This window comes from Xenia sp. Carnegie-2017, unplaced genomic scaffold (genome assembly GCF_021976095.1).
Source record: "Xenia sp. Carnegie-2017 unplaced genomic scaffold, XeniaSp_v1 HiC_scaffold_16, whole genome shotgun sequence".
Lineage (NCBI taxonomy): Eukaryota > Metazoa > Cnidaria > Anthozoa > Malacalcyonacea > Xeniidae > Xenia > Xenia sp. Carnegie-2017.
In genome coordinates, this window is record NW_025813469.1 from 1120540 (window position 1) to 1142108 (window position 21569).

The 21569-nt window shown below is 37.2% G+C and overlaps 3 protein-coding genes across 3 annotated transcripts; 1 reads left to right on the forward strand and 2 right to left on the reverse strand.

Moving 5' to 3' along the window:
• Positions 1–968: 968 nt before the first annotated feature.
• On the reverse strand, positions 969–17734 carry LOC124437117 (trafficking protein particle complex subunit 8-like; the record flags this gene model as incomplete). Its single annotated transcript, XM_046987133.1, is given in 27 exon segments — positions 969–1029; positions 1246–1361; positions 1990–2094; positions 2327–2455; positions 2552–2595; positions 2680–2748; positions 2965–3055; positions 3767–3824; positions 3959–4075; positions 4490–4845; positions 4918–5163; positions 5239–5313; positions 5376–5500; positions 5579–5942; positions 12231–12383; positions 12509–12580; positions 12776–12907; positions 13017–13220; positions 13952–14102; positions 14792–14901; positions 14974–15357; positions 15464–15614; positions 15900–16071; positions 16360–16449; positions 16537–16716; positions 17337–17354; positions 17357–17734. Coding segments are annotated over 27 exon segments (3909 nt in total), but the record flags the coding sequence as incomplete, so codon positions are not given.
• Positions 17735–17931: 197 nt separating this feature from the next.
• Positions 17932–19650, reverse strand: LOC124436522 (GPI mannosyltransferase 1-like). The gene is made up of 4 exons (XM_046986455.1): positions 18936–19650; positions 18608–18866; positions 18418–18519; positions 17932–18104 (listed from the first exon to the last, which is right to left on the reverse strand). The coding sequence occupies exons 1-4, from the start codon at positions 19643–19645 to the stop codon at positions 17946–17948; spliced, it is 1230 nt and encodes a 409-aa protein (XP_046842411.1). The 5' UTR covers positions 19646–19650; the 3' UTR covers positions 17932–17945.
• A 1-nt stretch (position 19651) lies between these two features.
• LOC124437118 (M-phase phosphoprotein 6-like) lies at positions 19652–20727 on the forward strand. Its single transcript, XM_046987134.1, has 5 exons — positions 19652–19777; positions 19852–19964; positions 20069–20162; positions 20266–20360; positions 20434–20727. The coding sequence occupies exons 1-5, from the start codon at positions 19652–19654 to the stop codon at positions 20582–20584; spliced, it is 579 nt and encodes a 192-aa protein (XP_046843090.1). The 3' UTR covers positions 20585–20727.
• The last annotated feature ends 842 nt before the right edge of the window (positions 20728–21569 follow it).

The window sequence follows — 21569 nt, forward strand, 5'->3', positions numbered from 1 at the left end:
TTTTGCTTATAAAATGCCATTTTCATAAGATAGACAACAAGTTGAGTCAGTAGATCTTAAGCTGATGTTGTTAACGCTTTTCTTTAAGAATCTCAAGCAGCGATTACTTTATAGTTAGTAAAATTGGCCATCAATAATTGATAAAAGTGTGCCATCATTTGTCAATAGCATGAAGTAAGTCATGAAGTATACCAAGTCGTTGGCACTGACATACCATTATGCACATTTAGCAGAAAATAATTCCTAACAAAGCCAATATTTATCTTAATTGAGTAACAAATGTGCTATCTATGTACCATTTCACAATCGAGAAACAATTCCTTGTTCTCGGTAGTTCTAAAGCGGAGCTCTCGACGTTCTCCTTGGTGTTGGTAACATGAAGTATACATGGAGGGGTGGTTTTGCTCTACCATCAATTGGTTGGCACCATTTGATACCATCAAACAGCAAGCATTTAAATTGAAAATACCAGTTTGAAAACTTTAGCAAAAACGTCAGCTTCATGGTTTGTAGAGGTAGTAAATTTAACTGTCTAGATCTTTTTCCTATCCAATGAAATACCTTGTTATATTGGAAAGAATGACCACTGGAAGGCTTACTAGTCTCTGAGTATTTTTCAGAACTTTTTTTAAGAATGGCTTCATCCCTGGAATAAAAATAATTCCATTTGAAAATGTACTACACAAAGATATTTTACGCACCGTCCGACATGACATTATAACATAATTCAGGGTGTTTTTTCGATACGATATCGCAAAACTATGTACGTAACTATGAGACAAATGTCTCAGTTCAACAACAACAAACAAAATAAATAACAAAATAAGATTGAGAACTTGTCTGTTGAATTTCTAACTGAGTTTTTTCACATGAAAGGACGCTTATTTCTTCAAATATTTGAGTGAACGTCACAATATGTCATCGAAAAATATTTAAAATTTACCTTTCAGCCTCCAGCAATTCGAAAACGCTTTGAGATTGAGTTGAGTACAGTTATGAAATATTACATTTACTGTCACACGACAAAACCTGAGAGAAATGCAAAGGAAAAGATTATTCATTATCGATGGACGCGAAAGGCGGGAAAATCAAAAAGGTCGAAAGCTCAAGCTAACAACATTGAACATAAAGTATATTTTTACAAGGGAAACCTTTACAGAATAAATAAACGGTTTACCCAAAAAATCCAAAGAGGATAGCAGCTACAAATTCATACAAAAAATATTTTCGATGTAGAGCTTTTACCTTCTTGCAAGAACAACAATGCTTGGACATTCAATGAAATACTTGATGTAAAGTTCAGTATTGCCCTCTGTTTCTTGTTTCGTGGTTGGATTTGAAATAAAGTTAGGACTCGTCAACTAAAATCAAATTAATCTTTTAACACCATTAATGCCATATGCACCAGTTTTCCAATCTTGGTAATAAGTACTTTTAAAACAACGAACAGTAAAAACTGAATTATTTTCAGTTTTTACACTACAAGTCTACTGGTTTTCTCTAAAAACAACGGCACTAACACTCTCACAGTGCACAAAGATGAGATTATCCCCAGCTCACTAAGTTCAAATATATTTTTTGCTAATAATAGCTTGCCATACGAAACATATTTATCTGAATATTTTTTTTGATAAAAGACAAGTCCAAATGAATTAATTATTGCATAAGGATAAAAATCGTCACAATCAATATGAAAATTGTAAGATGGGTTTTCCGGTTGGCATTCCTAAAGATTTAATTAATCTTGAATGAAATGTTAGTGTGATCACTACAACAAATAATATCTTTCCTAAATGACTTTTTAACCAAGTTTTAACAAAATAAAAAATAGATTCCCTTATATAAATTGATACATGCCTCCCTCCCTCCCCCTTGCAAAAGCATTCGAAAATACACACATTGACCTTCACTTCATTTTCCCTTTAATGCAAAGAGCCAAGTAGAGCAATATCTTCACCACAGGGATAAACATTTCATTGAAAATTCTACCTGAACAGAAGCAGGAGCTGATATTGATTCTGCTAAGGTAACAACAGCAACTTCGCTTTGACCGTGTATTGAATGTTTGGATAGATGAGAATCAATGAACGATGACTACAAACAAGGAAAAATTGTATTGGAAAATACTTGAATGCACGCAGTACAAACAGGTACGTAGCGAGTGTCGGTGATACGAAATAGATCTTGTATGATTGTTAAGGATTGATTAGATGAAGTATTGAAGAGAGTAAAGTGGGAATTTAAGTATTAATCAAATGGTAACTAGAAGAAGCAAATAAATAACCACAGCTACAACTAAACCATGACGTCATGTATTTATACCAACCTCCCATAACACAACAAGACCCAGGTCAACATTTATTCCACAATTAGCCATGTCCTCAGATTCAATGAGTTCTTTCCAAGGTCTTGATTTGCATAGAAACTCCCAGTGAGGAACGCTTGAAATGTCTGTCTGAGTTTACAAAGGTAAAGATTGCGGGAAAAAAATGATGTGAAATTTTGCAGTTTTCAGTTTGTTGATGCTACACAGCAATGTTCAGCAAAATACCTCTTTATCAGTAAAGGTAACATGATTTATTGAATAATCTGAAACTAATAAAAAAAGAGAAAATGATTATTGAATAAGCAACACCCCACCCACCAACAAAAAGTTCACGCAATCTAAACATTACCAACCATTTAGTCTTCTCACCGCCTTGAAATAAGTTATGACAGTTTCGCCTCTATTGATGGTTATGACTCCATCTAAGTAATAAACAAAGGGAAGACTATACCCTGTTGAAATCAAACTTTTGTAATACCATTGTTCTGCTTAAGTTAAGTTCAGCATCGATTGAAGCATAAAAATTAAGATCTCATCTAATAAAAGCATAGTTTCAATAGAAGGTACTTATTTTAATACAACCTATAGAACCTTTTTAACAAAACAGCAATATCCAATCGTGTATTAGCGATATTTACCTTTACTGTGATGACTTAAAGGTTTTAAAATCCATTTTTTGCTAATGCACGAAACTTGATAAACTGAGAACGTACGATGCTGCGCTTCAGTCTATTTGAGGCATTGAAATGATACACTTAATAACCACAAATGATAACCACGGTTTAACTATATATGATAACCATGGTTTAACTATATATGATAATCATGGTTTAACTATATATATGATAACCATGGTTTAACTATATATGATAATCATGGTTTAACTATATATGATAATCATGGTTTAACTATATATGATAATCATGGTTTAACTATGGTAATCATGGTAAAACCATTAATGATAACCATGATATAACCATTAATGATAACCATGGTATAACCATTAATGATAACCATGGTATAACCATTAATGATAACCATGGTATAACCATTAATGATAACCATGGTATAACCATTAATGATAACCATGGTATAACCATTAATGATAACCATGGTATAACCATTAATGATAACCATGGTATAACCATTAATGATAACCATGGTATAACCATTAATGATAACCATGGTATAACCATTTATGATAACCATGGTATAACCATTAATGATAATCATGGTATAACCATTTATGATAACCATGGTATAACCATTAATGATAATCATGGTATAACCATTAATGATAATCATGGTATAACCATTAATGATAACCATAGTATACATGCAGTTCTCTAAATGAAACGACACATGCAAATACAAAAAATTTTAAAATAAACGCCAATGAAAAAACAAGATCTTTGCCGAATCTTAAACTCAAAAACAAACCCGGGACAAGTTTTCAACTTCCAAAGTAACGACCAACTCATCTTTATCCTCCGTAGTACTAAAAAATATTGATAATTTTATGTGATAACTTTTTCAATCACATTTCAAATCCTACACGACATAAAGAGAGATACGAAAATTCCGACAATTGAAATAAAAGCAAAGAAATAAAAAATGTCCGTTCTTACGTACTCCTTACACTCCGCCGAGTTGTCGATGTCAAGTTTTATTTTACATCTTTTCGCCGTGGCTCGAACAGCGAGGGAGTTTTCTGTCTTTATAGAGGACTGGTGACGAACAGTTCTATGACTAAAACAGGTAGCTATTAATTTTTTTTGTTCTTATTGCAAAAAATGAAGTGAAGAATAAAATGAAATGCATATAAAAATATACAATTCCACGGAGGATCATTACGTACAACTAAGGATAAACTTTGCATATAAAATATACAAATCCACGGAGGATCATTACGAACACCTAAGGATAAACTTTGCATATAAAAATATACAATTCCACGGAGGATCATTACGTACACCTAAGGATAAACTTTGCATATAAAAATATACAAATCCACGGAGGATCATTACGAACACCTAAGGATAAACTTTGCATATAAAAATATCAAATCCACGGAGGATCATTACGTACAACTAAGGATAAACTTTGCATATAAAATATACAAATCCACGGAGGATCATTACGTACAACTAAGGATAAACTTACCACAGACTAGGATTCTCTTCAGCTGACTCATAGTAAAACAAAAGCTTCTCTTCAGTCGTGCCAGACTTCTGAGATCCTTGCAGCCACATATGGTATTCTGTTTGATCACCTGGATTCAAGCAATCATTTGGAAGTTTGATTTCTGAGACACGTTTAACACTTCGACAAAGTTGTTTCTTCTGAAATTCTGCAACTTTGACATCTTTGTTGCAATCTGCATCGAACGCAAATAGGTTGTCACTCGTAGACGCCACATGAAGTTTGTGTAACGGAGCTTCGCCTTCATTTGCCACGCATACATTTAACTGATGTAGTTCACCACAAAGCAAAGAGCTTGGAAAACTGGAAAACGTTACCTTAAAGAAATCCAATCTCACATTAGTATGAATATCACGTAGGACTTAAAACAATTTCAAAGCAAGTAACACCTTGAGACGTGGCATAGCTTTCACCACAACAATGTTCAGACGATTGTCTTCACCGTACATTACTGATGAACGCTCAACTTTGCTACCATTCAACCTTGGACCACAAACATTAATGTCAAGCTTTCCAGTGACACGAAATGCGTTCAGTTGATCAGCGGTATCAACAGGAGCATTACCACTCAGACTGTACTTTATTCCAGTAATTTGAACATGTCCAATTTTTCGAGGAGTGACACACAATAAAGCCTATAGTTGAAACGAGGTACATTCTGATAAATATAATGCGAATATGTGTGCAAATGAAATCTTGAAAATAAATACTGGTTTAGTTTCTTTGTCAGCGATTGTAAATTCTTTAATAACTTCAGCATTCACAAGATCATCATTCATTGCAAACTACACAAAGTCAGATGAAATGAAAGAACTTGAAGATAGAATTAAATTAGCCAAATGAATACCTCATTCCCGACAGGGTCATCCTTATCACTTTCTTCATCGGTAAATGTCCACAGCAACGTCATGTTATACAAGGTCAACGGTATCCGTAGAGAGTTTTTAAAAACGACTTCAACAGCAATCGTTTCTAAAATGTCGATATAAATTACATTCATTAATATACGAAGGCATGAAAAATACTTTGCTCCAGTTGTTGCCGCTTTACCGTTTATGACGGCACGAGGTTTCAATGCGTTTTTTGTAGTGTTTGTCAAACATGGTGTAAAATGGCGAAAGCTTGACGTCGCCTGCCGTTGATTGACTCTTTCAAACGTCTCCAACTCGATTTTCTCCCAACAAGCAAAATCCACATTCTCTATGTCTTGAAACGAATGCAGTCCAATTTCACGATGCTTTTCAGCATTGTTGTCAACATGAGCCTGCTCAAGCAGCGGTCTCACAGTGCCAACATGTTGGGGGGGAGGTGTGGGTGATGGTTTGTAAGCGAATAATATACGAATAGAGTTCTGGTGAAGAGTAGGAAGCGGTAAAATAGGCAATGATTCTCGGGACGTTTTCTTACTTGATTGCTAAAAAGAAAAAATAACATATCACTATAAAGCAAGTGGTTTGAACCCAGGAGTATCGTTACATGTTTGTAAATGTAGATCGTCCAGGTTGGTATAGTCCTGAGAAGGACTGTTTTTGTTGTTGTCGACTGACGTTTCGACAACCTTAGCGGTAGTCATCTTCAGAGTCAAATGAGGAGTAAACGTCAGGTTAGCCGTATTTGTTATCTGGTTCTTAAGTCATTGTATTGTGTGTACAGGAAATGTGTCTAACCTGACGTTTACTCCTCATCTGACTCTGAAGATGACTACCGCTAAGGTTGTCGAAACGTCAGTCAACAACAACAAAAACAGTCCTTCCCAGGACTATACCGACCTGGACGATCTACATTTACAAACATGTAACATATCACTATGTTAATGTATATTTGACCTAATACTTGTCAACAAAATGGACATTATTCAGTGTGAGTTTAGTTAATAAAAGTTTCAATTAGCAAGGAAAATGTTCTCACAACATGTTCATACAACTCAATTGACACTAGTTACTTTACAAACTTACTTCTAGATAAATAAATGCACACTCGTGTTGTAATAAAAGCGTAATCACACACTACACGATTTACCGCAACTTCACGGTAATTTCAATGATAGCAAAGTAAAATATCTGATGCGAATTCTCGCCAATGGATTCAGAAGATACTCACGGCATTTAACTCATCGAGAGTCAGAGGGAACGAAGCTAATTAAACTCATCGAGAGTCAGAGGGAACGAAGCTAATTAAACTCATCGAGAGTCAGAGGGAACGAAGCTAATTAAACTCATCGAGAGTCAGAGGAACGAAGCTAATTAAACTCATCGAGAGTCAGAGGGAACGAAGCTAATTAAACTCATCGAGAGTCAGAGGGAACGAAGCTAATTAAACTCATCGAGAGTCAGAGGGAACGAAGCTAATTAAACTCATCGAGAGTCAGAGGGAACGAAGCTAATTAAACTCATCGAGAGTCAGAGGGAACGAAGCTAATTAAACTCATCGAGAGTCAGAGGGAACGAAGCTAATTAAACTCATCGAGAGTCAGAGGGAACGAAGCTAATTAAACTTATCGAGAGTCAGAGGAACGAAGCTAATTAAACTTATCGAGAGTCAGAGGAACGAAGCTAATTAAACTCATCGAGAGTCAGAGGGAACGAAGCTAATTAAACTCATCGAGAGTCAGAGGAACGAAGCTAATTAAACTCATCGAGAGTCAGAGGGAACGAAGCTAATTAAACTCATCGAGAGTCAGAGGAACGAAGCTAATTAAACTCATCGAGAGTCAGAGGGAACGAAGCTAATTAAACTCATCGAGAGTCAGAGGGAACGAAGCTAATTAAACTCATCGAGAGTCAGAGGGAACGAAGCTAATTAAACTCATCGAGAGTCAGAGGGAACGAAGCTAATTAAACTCATCGAGAGTCAGAGGAACGAAGCTAATTAAACTCATCGAGAGTCAGAGGAACGAAGCTAATTAAACTCATCGAGAGTCAGAGGAACGAAGCTAATTAAACTCATCGAGAGTCAGAGGGAACGAAGCTAATTAAACTCATCGAGAGTCAGAGGAAACGAAGCTAATTAAACTCATCGAGAGTCAGAGGGAACGAAGCTAATTAAACTTATCGAGAGTCCGAGGGAACGAAGCTAATTAAACTTATCGAGAGTCCGAGGGAACGAAGCTTATTAAACTTATCGAGAGTTGGAGGGAACGAAGCTAATTAAACTCATCGAGAGTCCGAGGGAACGAAGCTAATTAAACTCATCGAGAGTCGGAGGAACGAAGCTAATTAAACTCATCGAGAGTCAGAGGGAACGAAGCTAATTAAACTTATCGAGAGTCCGAGGAACGAAGCTAATTAAACTTATCGAGAGTCCGAGGGAACGAAGCTAATTAAACTCATCGAGAGTCCGAGGAACGAAGCTAATTAAACTTATCGAGAGTCCGAGGGAACGAAGCTAATTAAACTCATCGAGAGTCGGAGGGAACGAAGCTAATTAAACTTATCGAGAGTCCGAGGGAACGAAGCTAATTAAACTTATCGAGAGTCCGAGGGAACGAAGCTTATTAAACTCATCGAGAGTCGGAGGGAACGAAGCTAATTAAACTCATCGAGAGTCGGAGGGAACGAAGCTAATTAAACTTATCGAGAGTTGGAGGGAACGAAGCTAATTAAACTCATCGAGAGTCAGAGGGAACGAAGCTAATTAAACTCATCGAGAGTCAGAGGGAACGAAGCTAATTAAACTCATCGAGAGTCCGAGGGAACGAAGCTAATTAAACTCATCGAGAGTCAGAGGGAACGAAGCTAATTAAACTCATCGAGAGTCAGAGGAACGAAGCTAATTAAACTCATCGAGAGTCGGAGGGAACGAAGCTAATTAAACTCATCGAGAGTCAGAGGGAACGAAGCTAATTAAACTCATCGAGAGTCAGAGGGAACGAAGCTAATTAAACTCATCGAGAGTCAGAGGGAACGAAGCTAATTAAACTCATCGAGAGTCAGAGGGAACGAAGCTAATTAAACTTATCGAGAGTCAGAGGCAACGAAGCTAATTAAACTCATCGAGAGTCCGAGGGAACGAAGCTAATTAAACTCATCGAGAGTCAGAGGGAACGAAGCTAATTAAACTCATCGAGAGTCCGAGGGAACGAAGCTAATTAAACTTATCGAGAGTCCGAGGGAACGAAGCTAATTAAACTCATCGAGAGTCAGAGGAACGAAGCTATTAAACTTATCGAGAGTCGGAGGGAACGAAGCTATTAAACTTATCGAGAGTCGGAGGAACGAAGCTAATTAAACTTATCGAGAGTTGGAGGAACGAAGCTAATTAAACTCATCGAGAGTCAGAGGGAACGAAGCTAATTAAACTCATCGAGAGTCAGAGGAACGAAGCTAATTAAACTCATCGAGAGTCGGAGGAACGAAGCTAATTAAACTCATCGAGAGTCGGAGGGAACGAAGCTAATTAAACTCATCGAGAGTCGGAGGGAACGAAGCTAATTAAACTCATCGAGAGTCAGAGGGAACGAAGCTAATTAAACTCATCGAGAGTCAGAGGGAACGAAGCTAATTAAACTCATCGAGAGTCGGAGGAACGAAGCTAATTAAACTCATCGAGAGTCGGAGGAAACGAAGCTAATTAAACTTATCGAGAGTCGGAGGAAACGAAGCTAATTAAACTCATCGAGAGTCGGAGGGAACGAAGCTAATTAAACTTATCGAGAGTTGGAGGAACGAAGCTAATTAAACTCATCGAGAGTCAGAGGAACGAAGCTAATTAAACTCATCGAGAGTCAGAGGGAACGAAGCTAATTAAACTCATCGAGAGTCAGAGGGAACGAAGCTAATTAAACTCATCGAGAGTCAGAGGGAACGAAGCTAATTAAACTCATCGAGAGTCAGAGGAACGAAGCTAATTAAACTCATCGAGAGTCAGAGGAACGAAGCTAATTAAACTCATCGAGAGTCAGAGGGAACGAAGCTAATTAAACTCATCGAGAGTCAGAGGAACGAAGCTAATTAAACTCATCGAGAGTCGGAGGAACGAAGCTAATTAAACTCATCGAGAGTCAGAGGGAACGAAGCTAATTAAACTCATCGAGAGTCCGAGGAACGAAGCTAATTAAACTCATCGAGAGTCAGAGGGAACGAAGCTAATTAAACTCATCGAGAGTCAGAGGGAACGAAGCTAATTAAACTCATCGAGAGTCGGAGGGAACGAAGCTAATTAAACTCATCGAGAGTCAGAGGAACGAAGCTAATTAAACTCATCGAGAGTCAGAGGAACGAAGCTAATTAAACTCATCGAGAGTCAGAGGGAACGAAGCTAATTAAACTCATCGAGAGTCAGAGGGAACGAAGCTAATTAAACTTATCGAGAGTCAGAGGCAACGAAGCTAATTAAACTCATCGAGAGTCCGAGGGAACGAAGCTAATTAAACTCATCGAGAGTCAGAGGAACGAAGCTAATTAAACTCATCGAGAGTCCGAGGAACGAAGCTAATTAAACTCATCGAGAGTCCGAGGGAACGAAGCTAATTAAACTTATCGAGAGTCAGAGGAACGAAGCTATTAAACTTATCGAGAGTCGGAGGAACGAAGCTATTAAACTTATCGAGAGTCGGAGGGAACGAAGCTAATTAAACTTATCGAGAGTTGGAGGGAACGAAGCTAATTAAACTCATCGAGAGTCAGAGGAACGAAGCTAATTAAACTCATCGAGAGTCAGAGGAACGAAGCTAATTAAACTCATCGAGAGTCGGAGGAACGAAGCTAATTAAACTCATCGAGAGTCGGAGGGAACGAAGCTAATTAAACTCATCGAGAGTCGGAGGGAACGAAGCTAATTAAACTCATCGAGAGTCAGAGGGAACGAAGCTAATTAAACTCATCGAGAGTCAGAGGAACGAAGCTAATTAAACTCATCGAGAGTCGGAGGGAACGAAGCTAATTAAACTCATCGAGAGTCGGAGGAAACGAAGCTAATTAAACTTATCGAGAGTCGGAGGAAACGAAGCTAATTAAACTCATCGAGAGTCGGAGGGAACGAAGCTAATTAAACTTATCGAGAGTTGGAGGAACGAAGCTAATTAAACTCATCGAGAGTCAGAGGGAACGAAGCTAATTAAACTCATCGAGAGTCAGAGGGAACGAAGCTAATTAAACTCATCGAGAGTCAGAGGGAACGAAGCTAATTAAACTCATCGAGAGTCAGAGGAACGAAGCTAATTAAACTCATCGAGAGTCAGAGGGAACGAAGCTAATTAAACTCATCGAGAGTCAGAGGAACGAAGCTAATTAAACTCATCGAGAGTCAGAGGGAACGAAGCTAATTAAACTCATCGAGAGTCAGAGGGAACGAAGCTAATTAAACTCATCGAGAGTCGGAGGGAACGAAGCTAATTAAACTCATCGAGAGTCGGAGGAAACGAAGCTAATTAAACTTATCGAGAGTCGGAGGAAACGAAGCTAATTAAACTCATCGAGAGTCGGAGGCAACGAAGCTAATTAAACTCATCGAGAGTCGGAGGAAACGAAGCTAATTAAACTCATCGAGAGTCGGAGGACACGAAGCTAATTAAACTCATCGAGAGTCAGAGGGAACGAAGCTAATTAAACTCATCGAGAGTCGGAGGGAACGAAGCTAATTAAACTTATCGAGAGTCTGAGGGAACGAAGCTAATTAAACTCATCGAGAGTCAGAGGAACGAAGCTAATTAAACTCATCGAGAGTCGGAGGACACGAAGCTAATTAAACTCATCGAGAGTCAGAGGGAACGAAGCTAATTAAACTCATCGAGAGTCGGAGGGAACGAAGCTAATTAAACTTATCGAGAGTCGGAGGAAACGAAGCTAATTAAACTCATCGAGAGTCGGAGGACACGAAGCTAATTAAACTCATCGAGAGTCAGAGGGAACGAAGCTAATTAAACTCATCGAGAGTCGGAGGGAACGAAGCTAATTAAACTTATCGAGAGTTGGAGGGAACGAAGCTAATTAAACTCATCGAGAGTCAGAGGGAACGAAGCTAATTAAACTCATCGAGAGTCAGAGGAAACGAAGCTAATTAAACTCATCGAGAGTCAGAGGAACGAAGCTAATTAAACTCATCGAGAGTCGGAGGGAACGAAGCTAATTAAACTCATCGAGAGTCAGAGGAACGAAGCTAATTAAACTCATCGAGAGTCAGAGGAACGAAGCTAATTAAACTCATCGAGAGTCAGAGGAACGAAGCTAATTAAACTCATCGAGAGTCGGAGGGAACGAAGCTAATTAAACTCATCGAGAGTCGGAGGAAACGAAGCTAATTAAACTTATCGAGAGTCGGAGGAAACGAAGCTAATTAAACTCATCGAGAGTCGGAGGCAACGAAGCTAATTAAACTCATCGAGAGTCAGAGGGAACGAAGCTAATTAAACTCATCGAGAGTCGGAGGAAACGAAGCTAATTAAACTCATCGAGAGTCAGAGGTAACGAAGCTAATTAAACTCATCGACAGTCAGAGGAAACGAAGCTAATTAAACTCATCGAGAGTCAGAGGAACGAAGCTAATTAAACTCATCGAGAGTCGGAGAGAACGAAGCTAATTAAACTCATCGAGAGTCAGAGGGAACGAAGCTAATTAAACTCATCGAGAGTCGGAGGGAACGAAGCTATTAAACTCATCGACAGTCGGAGGGAACGAAGCTATTAAATAGTCGACCAGTCTTCCTTAAAGAGGATTTCTTAGATAATAGCTAACTATTGTATGAAAAAACCTCAAGATTTTTTACCTGAAAGACTGAAAGATATTCTTTTAAATACGATACTTGTTGCTCGGGCGATTGAAGACTTTCTCCAACCAAGAGCATTCGGTACGCAGACAATGCTTCATCGATTTCATTAGTATTACACGACTGACGTCCAATTATGAAGTAAATGTGATCCTAAGTTTGAGATAAATGAGGATAGGACGTAGTATGGCAGTCGGGTGTTACGATATAATGGATAAATGGGAGTAAAATTGGATAGCACTAGTAAATAAGTAGTAAGTATCCCATTAGACAGCTACCTCTGCCATTCGCCAAGATTTGCTGTTATATACAAACAATGACTGCTTGTAGCATCGTAAGGCGTGCTTTCTCTATAATCAAAATGATGTAAAAAAAATTTAAATCCTAATCCTAACTCGATCCCTAACATTTAACTTCTAATCTTAATCCTATTGATTGCTTGCTCGTACATCTGTATTTGAAATATTCATATACGTACACGAAACTCGAGCAGCTACTAAGAGTAGCAGAGCAAACATGATCATTTATGTACAAGACCACTTTACCTGATTAGCCTTGCTGTAACGATGACCAGCTAATATCATATTGAAGGCGTATTTACGAACACGAGATGGCTGAGTTCTTAGAAAGCAATGTGCAGCCTGTTCTAACAGAATGGCACTAAGAAGATCGGATTCCTAGAAAGAAATAACACAATAAACCATCTGATATATTCACCAATGTTTTGATCAGACGATTCATGAAAATTTCACTGACTTTAGCACAAAGCATACATCACAAACAAACCTCTCCCGTCATTTTGAGCAGCGCCAACGCAGCCTCCAAAAACTTCCCTTTATTTTTAAAGGCTTCAACACCAAAAAGAGTTGCTCTTGTTGCATATTGATGTAGTCTACAGGTATCCAAATACGTCGAGACTGAAGTTTCCATGTAGAGGGAAGGGTATTGTCTTTGACTGTCGCACATAAACGCCGAGATGGATGCCATTTCCTTGGTAAGTTAGGGGAGGGTGAGTTACAAAATATTTATGAGTTTGATATATGTTGAAACGCCGAGATGGATGCCACTTCATTGGTACGTTAGGGGTAAGTTACAAATATTTATGAGTTTGATATATGTTGAAACGCCGAGATGGATGCCACTTCCTTGGCACGTTAGGGGTAAGTTACAAAATATTTATGAGTTTGATATATGTTGAAACGCCGAGATGGATGCCATTTCCTTTGTAAGTTAGGGGAGGGTGAGTTACAAAATATTTATGAATTTGATATATGTTGAAACGGAGACACAGACATTGTCAGAAACATGTTTAACTGTGATCAGAAAAAAAGAGTAGGTTGTAAGGTTTTTTCGTTACTTCCTAACTTCTCTTTTTACTTATCCCTAGAAAAGTTGCCGTCCGTTGTGGTAAGAAGAAATGTGAACATCGACGTAGTCTACCTATCACAACTAAAAATCACAACTAAAAATATTTCACTTCACACTAATTCAAAATGACAATACACATTTCCTGTACACACAATACAATGACGTAAGAACCAAATAGCAAATACGGCTAACCTCACGTCTACTCCTCATTTGACTCTGAAGATGACTACCGCTAAGGTTGTCGAAACGTCAGTCAACAACAACAAAACAGTCCTTCTCAGGACTATACCAACCTGGACGATCTACATTTACAAACATAGTCTCTAGTACGTAAAAAAAAGTAAGGAACTCACCAATGCGCCAGCAAAATACAACCACGCGTGATTCGCGTTGAAGTCCCGTTTCGCGGAATGGTATGAATTGTACGCCAGTTCGTAGTTTTGAACAAGAAATGCTAGATCACCAAGTTTACGCCATAAAAGTTCTGCTGAATCGTTCTCATAGCTATATAAATATATATAAATAACATTTTAAGAATTCCACATACGGGACACTAAAGAAGCGTTATCAAACGATGGCGTGGTAATTAAACAATACACACAATAGTCCACATTATTTTTTCCCCATAAACTAGAGGAAAAGTCTTGAATAAAATTGTAGTTTCAAAGTGATTTTTCACGATACAGTAAGTGAATACTTTCTTGTACGTTTAAATATCTCTTTGAATCACAGTAAAGGAGTTTGGATGTGATATTTAAAGAGCCTTAATGACGTAGGACTTTACATTAATCGTAGAACTAAAATACATGGAACGCTACCTGTAATACAAAACCCTAATAATTTTTTGAAGCCGTGATTTTACCCCAGACACGCGTGTGTAGTCAATCAATTATTACTCCGCAAGAGAATCTCGAAACACAATAAACACGCGTGTCTGGGGTAAAATCTCGCGTGTCTGGCGTAAGATATGGCTTCAATTATTTGCTTGAGGTAGCGTTCCACGTATTTTAGTTCAATGACATTAACAGCGAATAACTATTGTGGGCACATGCAGAAATATTGAATAGCTTACTGGCCTATGTTGGTAATAAGCTATTCAATATAACTATGAGATAGTTCAGTCTCGTTACCAGGACTTTTTTGTCAGTTTGGAGACAATTGAAAGATCCTAGAAATGAAATGGAAGCACTCACATTATACCAGGAGTATGACTGGAATTTATTTGTCCAGGAGTTTTGCCACCACTAAACCATTTCTTTGTGACATTAAAAAAAGATTTATGCAAACCTTTGCGCGCATTTATCTACAACAAAAAACGCACGTCGGTACATCTAAACGTTACATGTGATCACTAGGTGTACTCTCATATCCATACCTGATCATACAAAGACCTCATTGTTTTCTCGATAAATGGGATCAATCCTCGAATGGCCAGCTCATGAATGAAAATTTTTATCCTATCATGATCACTAAGTGTCAGACATGTTCCACGTTGTTCACTGTTGCTCTTTGCTTGACTCATTAATGTTCCATAGAGATGTGTTGTACCCTTGTTGATTTCTTCACCATCAACATTATTTTCATACAAATGTTCAGGCTCTTGGCTGATTTCATTCTCAAATGATAATGGACCCATAAATTCTGACTGCATGTTGTTCTTTGAAAAAGACAAGGACGAAACGCAATTTTCATTAAAAGCCAGATTATTTTCTTTTGTTTCTGTTTGACCTTTTGAATCAATTTCATCTTTCACCGTGTCCTATTGACAGAAAAATAATGAAATTGACAGTCGCCTTTCTCGTACAAAACATTAGTGATATGTAGGAAGCCATATTTCTCTAGAAGAGATGCCACCTACCACCTACCAATTTCTTTGTGTTTGTTGGTATTTTGAACTGTGACCATGGATCTGGAAGATGTAAACTATTTTGTTCCACACTTCGGGAGTTGATCATCAACAAATGACAAATACTTGAACCATAATATGACTTCATACTCTGATATATTCCTTCTGCCCTGTTGATTGAAGAGCATCATATCTTAAAGATGGAGCACACCAACTCTTAAATATTATCATGCGCTTCTATAAGCCCCCCCCCTGAAACCTTGCCATTTTCTAGTCCATGTACTACTTCATTTACTATTCTTCTTTACAATAACATAAGTCCCAAATATTATTCACAACATAAACCTGATTATCCTGGTTTACCTAACTTTAAAATTACACAATGTACCTATTTAGGAGTATGAAGAAATCAGAACAGTTAACCTTTTACACAAAATTTTACAATTTTCACATACTTATTCTGGACACCGTTGGTGACATCATGTATCATTAGGTAATATTTAAAAATGTTTGCGGCAAACCATCTAGAATTAGCACCATCTGATGTTTGCTGAATATCTAAAGCTTCACTCAGAGAATGAAAAGCATTTAAAGGATCATCATTGTTTGACGAAACTACAAATAAACCTGATTACTTAGTTAAAGAATGAAACAAGCCGCATTTTTTTATGATTAGCTTCTAACGGACTAGCTTAGTGAGTTTTAGTAAAGTTTCTCAAGTCAATGAACATAATAAACTTGCTCTGATTTGGTGAAGACAAATTGATTTCGGCTCCTAATGATTGGGATCATTTTGCAAATCTGAAATCAAAGTTACTGTACTCAAAGTAAAAATTGTCATTAACACCAACTGCATATCATCATTTCTGTGTTGTAACAACCAATATTAAGATAAGTTAATCATAAAAAGGATACAGCCCAAAAAATGACGAATAAATTCATGATTAGATGGTTTGAGAGTTTGAATAAAACAATCACGAAAAGCTTCAAACCATGGCGCGGATGCTAAAAAAAATAAGCACATTGTACAATCGAGGATCAACGACATGACTTAAGCTTGCCACTAACTGTGTGATAACAGAATTATGAAACCTTTCTTTTGTTCTTCAACTGACATTGAGTCATTTCTCTCAGGTCCATGATTCCTTGAAACAACATCAGCTAAAAGTTTATTGACAGCATCTTTTGATGGGGCAGGAGCGGACAGTTCTACAAATCGAAGTTTCCATCCTTTCACTGGGTGGGTTAAGTTCAATGGATCACGAATATGTGCTAAAACAGAAATGACAAACTATCTTTGTAGGTAACTTGTATTTTGATAATTAGGAGAAATATATCACTAAAAATAACATGCATGTTTGTAAATGTCGATCGTCCAGGTTGGTATAGTCCTGAGAAGGACTGTTTTTGTTGTTGTTGACTGACGTTTCGACAACCTTAGCGGTAGTCATCTTCAGAGTCAAACAGAGTCATTTTGACTTCAGAGTCTTCAGAGTCATTTTGGATCTGAAGATGACTACCGCTAAGGTTGTTGAAAGGTCAGTCAGCAACAACAAAAACAGTCCTTCTCGGGACTATACCAACCTGGACAATCGACATTTACAAGCATGTAACGATACTCCCGGGTTCAAACCATTTACTTTAAAAATAACATGGCTGATAAGCTAGTTATCTAGGCATAAATATTTCAATATTCTTTCCCGAAATTTTTCGTATCACCTAAATAAGTGAGCAACTTTTAGGTAATCATAGTCTCACTACAACAAACTAAGAGGTAAGTTAGTGAGTGGATAGTGAACTTACTGCTCAGTTTCGTTGACTAAGCAACAAAAATTTAGGTAAGATAAGAATTGAATGCAAAAAAATCATATTGAACACGTTTTATATAATACCTTCGCTAGTCAACTGTGAAAAGGACGTAAAAGTTCAACAAATTTCAGGTTATTTTTTTGGCAAACAAGCTCGGCATCTTCCGTGCACAACACGGCTATCACAGGACTGTACGCTCCTTGAATAAACTCATATGAGGTTTGCGAGCACCGTGCCATAATTTCTACGCTCTCATTCAAGTTCTTTTATGTTTGAATGCTGTTTTATTTTATCACAGTTCCCCATCCTCTTCTAACTATTGGGAAAATTAAAAAATACGAGCTTCGGCAACCATTATTTTCTTCGTTCCAGTCCTCCAAAGTCCAAAATGTCAAACCGTCGTCGTGTCAATTTGCTTATTCACCTTGACGTTCAATTAGCATTTGGCAATTCTTTATTAAGATGTTTTCATAGAGATACCAGGCCAGCAAAAACGTAAAGTCTGAGTTGCTGAATGCGTAAAGTTTGAGCTGAGTTGAAGCTAACACCAATGCAATAATCAAACAGTGAATATTCTGAAGAGAGGACATTAAAACAATGGCTTTCACTATCACACCACATAACCGGAAAACCCACTATCCTGAGAGATGTGAAGATAGCCAAAAAAAGCAGAGCAAGTGGAAATGAAAGTTTCATGTACTTTTCCTTTTTACTAACGAAATATGATTAACAACTATTGTATTTAGAATCCATACATTTACAACAAAAAATATTAAACTAGCTGTCCACACCAACAGCAGAGTATTGTAGCCACGAAATTCAAAAAGATAAGCTGCAAGCAGCCAAAAGGCCTAAAAAACAAATGAAGCAAAAGTTAGTAAAAGTGCCCTCTGAATTGATCAACTGTTTGAAGCTATGAATATGAGAAATGCTTATTGCATCCATTAGCAAAGCCAGTCGCTTTTTCTCTCCAAATATTTTTGTTCGTAATGGAAAAACAATAAATAGAATTGATTTTTTAAGGAAATGAATAATAGTTTTGATGAAAAATTTGCATTGTAGAAGTAAAAGATCGAGCTTGCTTTACAACTGATCACATCATTCATAACAAAATTTGTAGATCTAAATGATTACGTATTTGTAGATGACATTTTTAAAAATTACCTGACTTAATGCCCAACTTGATAACATCATTATATACTTCCAGTTTTTTATTTTTACGTGAGGCAGCGCTAGTGGAAATAAGGATAAATACCAAAGGAAGTACTGAAATAAAAAATTGATTTTATCTATGAAAGTATAGGATCTGTTGTGAGATCAAATTAAATTCTCAAATGCTGTCATACAAATATACCTGTGATGTACAAACTTTGTTAAAACTGACAAAGGCAAATGTCTGCAGAAAGCAACAAAATGGTAGATCTTTGTAATACTTGATGCCGAAAACAAAGACAAGAAGGAATTGAGGAAGAAATGCAAGTAAGCTAATAAGCCACGAGAATGGGCTATCCATGGTCAAATATAGCATGTAAAAATAAACTGAGAAATTATGTTTTACATCCTTTCTTGTCAAATGGTAAATGTATGTATGCTCAAGGAACTCGTATCCATATCTAGAAACACAGAATATGATAAGTTAAACTAACCAGTAAGGTGAGTCAATTATCATTTCACCAACTTACATGAAGTACATATGTCCAGTCATTACGAAAAATACAGATGAAGAAATCAGTCCATATTTCAACTGATGTGGATGAATGACATACGAAATCATATAGGAAAACCAACCACCATTCCCTCTCTGACGTCTAGTTTTTTCCTTTCCTCTTGCGTACCATCCAACTGTTAAATATAGTGGTAATGCATATATTATTGGGTAGATTTTAAAATGAACAGAAATTCCAAAGAATATAGCAGAAACATTTGACCGCTCTTTGAGTACAAAATAAAAAGTGGCAAGAACGAGGAGAGCCAAAAGTGACTCAGCATTGCCTCTAGTTGATACTGTTATTGTTAATGGATTAAAGAACCACAACCAAGAGTATTCAACAGCCCTAAATTCAGCGTTTCCTTGACTTTTCAGAATTAAAACGATAAGGTATCCAGCAAGAATATCACAAACCACAAAAACAAGTTTTCCAAAAGCTTTATGAATCGTTATATTTGACACGAGTATCCAGGCTAGCAGTGGAGTGTAGCGATAAGTTGCCCTGGCATAGGGAGAATTTCCCATAGTAACATGTCTAGCAGCATCAGTGAACACCTCATAATCAATGTCTGTATACTTTACGACCATGGTTGCATCCTGCCATTCACCGTAAAACATGAATAAAATCCTCAAGAGGAAAGAAACAATACATGTAGTTTTCAAATCCAAACATATTATAGCCATGTTTATATGACAGATAATGAAAAGGAACGTGTTTGTTTGCGGGCTCAAGTAAGATCTCGCATGAGAGGAACCCCAAGATGGCGCAGGAAAGAAAGGAAAGAAAAAGCTTTCAAAGAATCTTTTAAAATGAAGGTGATACAAGGATCCGTGTAGTTAAATGCACGAATGCCTTTGGTCATTATCTTACTGTACTAACATATTTCTAGTTCATGCAACGAACGGAAGAAGCAAAATTACGTCAAAAGTTAGAAGAAGAAGAGAAACGAGAGATCGATGAAACACACTGGGTACTTGATAACGAAGAAAGCGCTAAGGATGTGTAAGACGTTGATGTGAAAAGGATTTATTGTATTGTGTGCAAATTTCGTGCAGATTGCTTACTTGTTTAAACAATGTTAATGTTTTGCATTCAACTGACTTTAGGAATGTTTGGGAATACGAGCCAAGCTTTGTTGTTTGCGAAAACCTTCTTCCAACTGGAAGAATGTCATTTAAGAAATTCAATCCCACCATTGAAGTAAGAAATCGTACAAGCCTCTGAAAGTAATTTGCTTATCACTGCTAAGTGATTGATTGGGAATAGCATTTCAACTTATGGCGTTTTTAATTAAACATTTTAGAAGTTATTTAAAGAAATAGTTACTCAAAAGGAACTAGCTGAATGTGAAGATCGCGAAAGGGAGGAATGTGTTACAGATGAGCAAATGGTCGAAAGGTTTGTTTCCAGTGCACATAAAGTCACGTTTCTTTTAAAACCTGATTCTTTTTTGATCCTTAAATTATTTCAGGTTTAATTCCTTGATTGACACAGTTGACAAGAAATTTAGTGCCAAGAGGAAGCGTCAAAATGTTGCACATGAGGAGAACACTTTTTATACGGAACAAGCCAGACGATCTAAGAAACAAAAGATGAAATTTAAGAAACCAAAAGAAGATTGATCATATAACATTTTATGCAATTCACGAGTGACCAGAATTCTCGTACATTGTGGAAGTTTACGATAAAGTACTGAATGAATTGATCAACTTCCTTTGTAAATAGACAAAACATTTTATTATAAGTAAACTTGTGAAGAGAGTAACTATCTTTTCGTTATGAATGATTTTTTTACAATTTTTCGACAGTTTTGTACAAAAAACTCTTTAAGGTCGCTGACTGCATAATAAAATTCCTTTTTAAAATTTTTTGCTTCTGCGATGAGAAAATCCGAATGCCATCTTGAAGAGAGTGACCTTTCATTAACTCTTCGATTAACAATTATCAATGCTAATTTACTGATCGCACAAATTTCATGACGTCACACAAGCGTTTTTCAAATTACGTCATAAGCAGTTGCGAGGGCTAATGAAATGACCCACACCTAACGTTCTTACTGTTCTGATGGAGGATAAATTGGAAGAACTGGTCGATCTCGTTTCCAGTTTAGGCCAAAGATTAACGACAGTCGAGGCGAAGGTGTCAAAGCTAGGCAGCTTGCATGAACAAGGTTTGGAGTTCATGATAGTTCATAATAGTATTTCACAGTAGTAAATCTTGCCTTCCGCCACAATGGGTGATCAACTCTTCATCGGTTCATTACTGATGTGGGGAATTTGATAAACATTAAGTTTAACGTCGAATTATCCCACTTTTCGTTTCAAGGTAAATCAAGGCTAGCGGAAATCCAAGAGTTCTCTGAAAATATCGTTACGTTACAGGAACGTAAGCTTGCCGAAATGGACTCCAACATGAAAGAACAGAAAAAGCTTGTTTCAGAAATGCGCACCAGCTTACAAAGCCTTCAAAACTCCCGTATCAATCATAAGGAAGTTTTGGTGAGGCATGAAAATCAGACGAAAAAACTCGTTGAACTTGTAAACAGTATAAGCGAGACTCAAACGAACAAGAAATGGAACGGACACAAATAAGGGATACCGCAGCCAA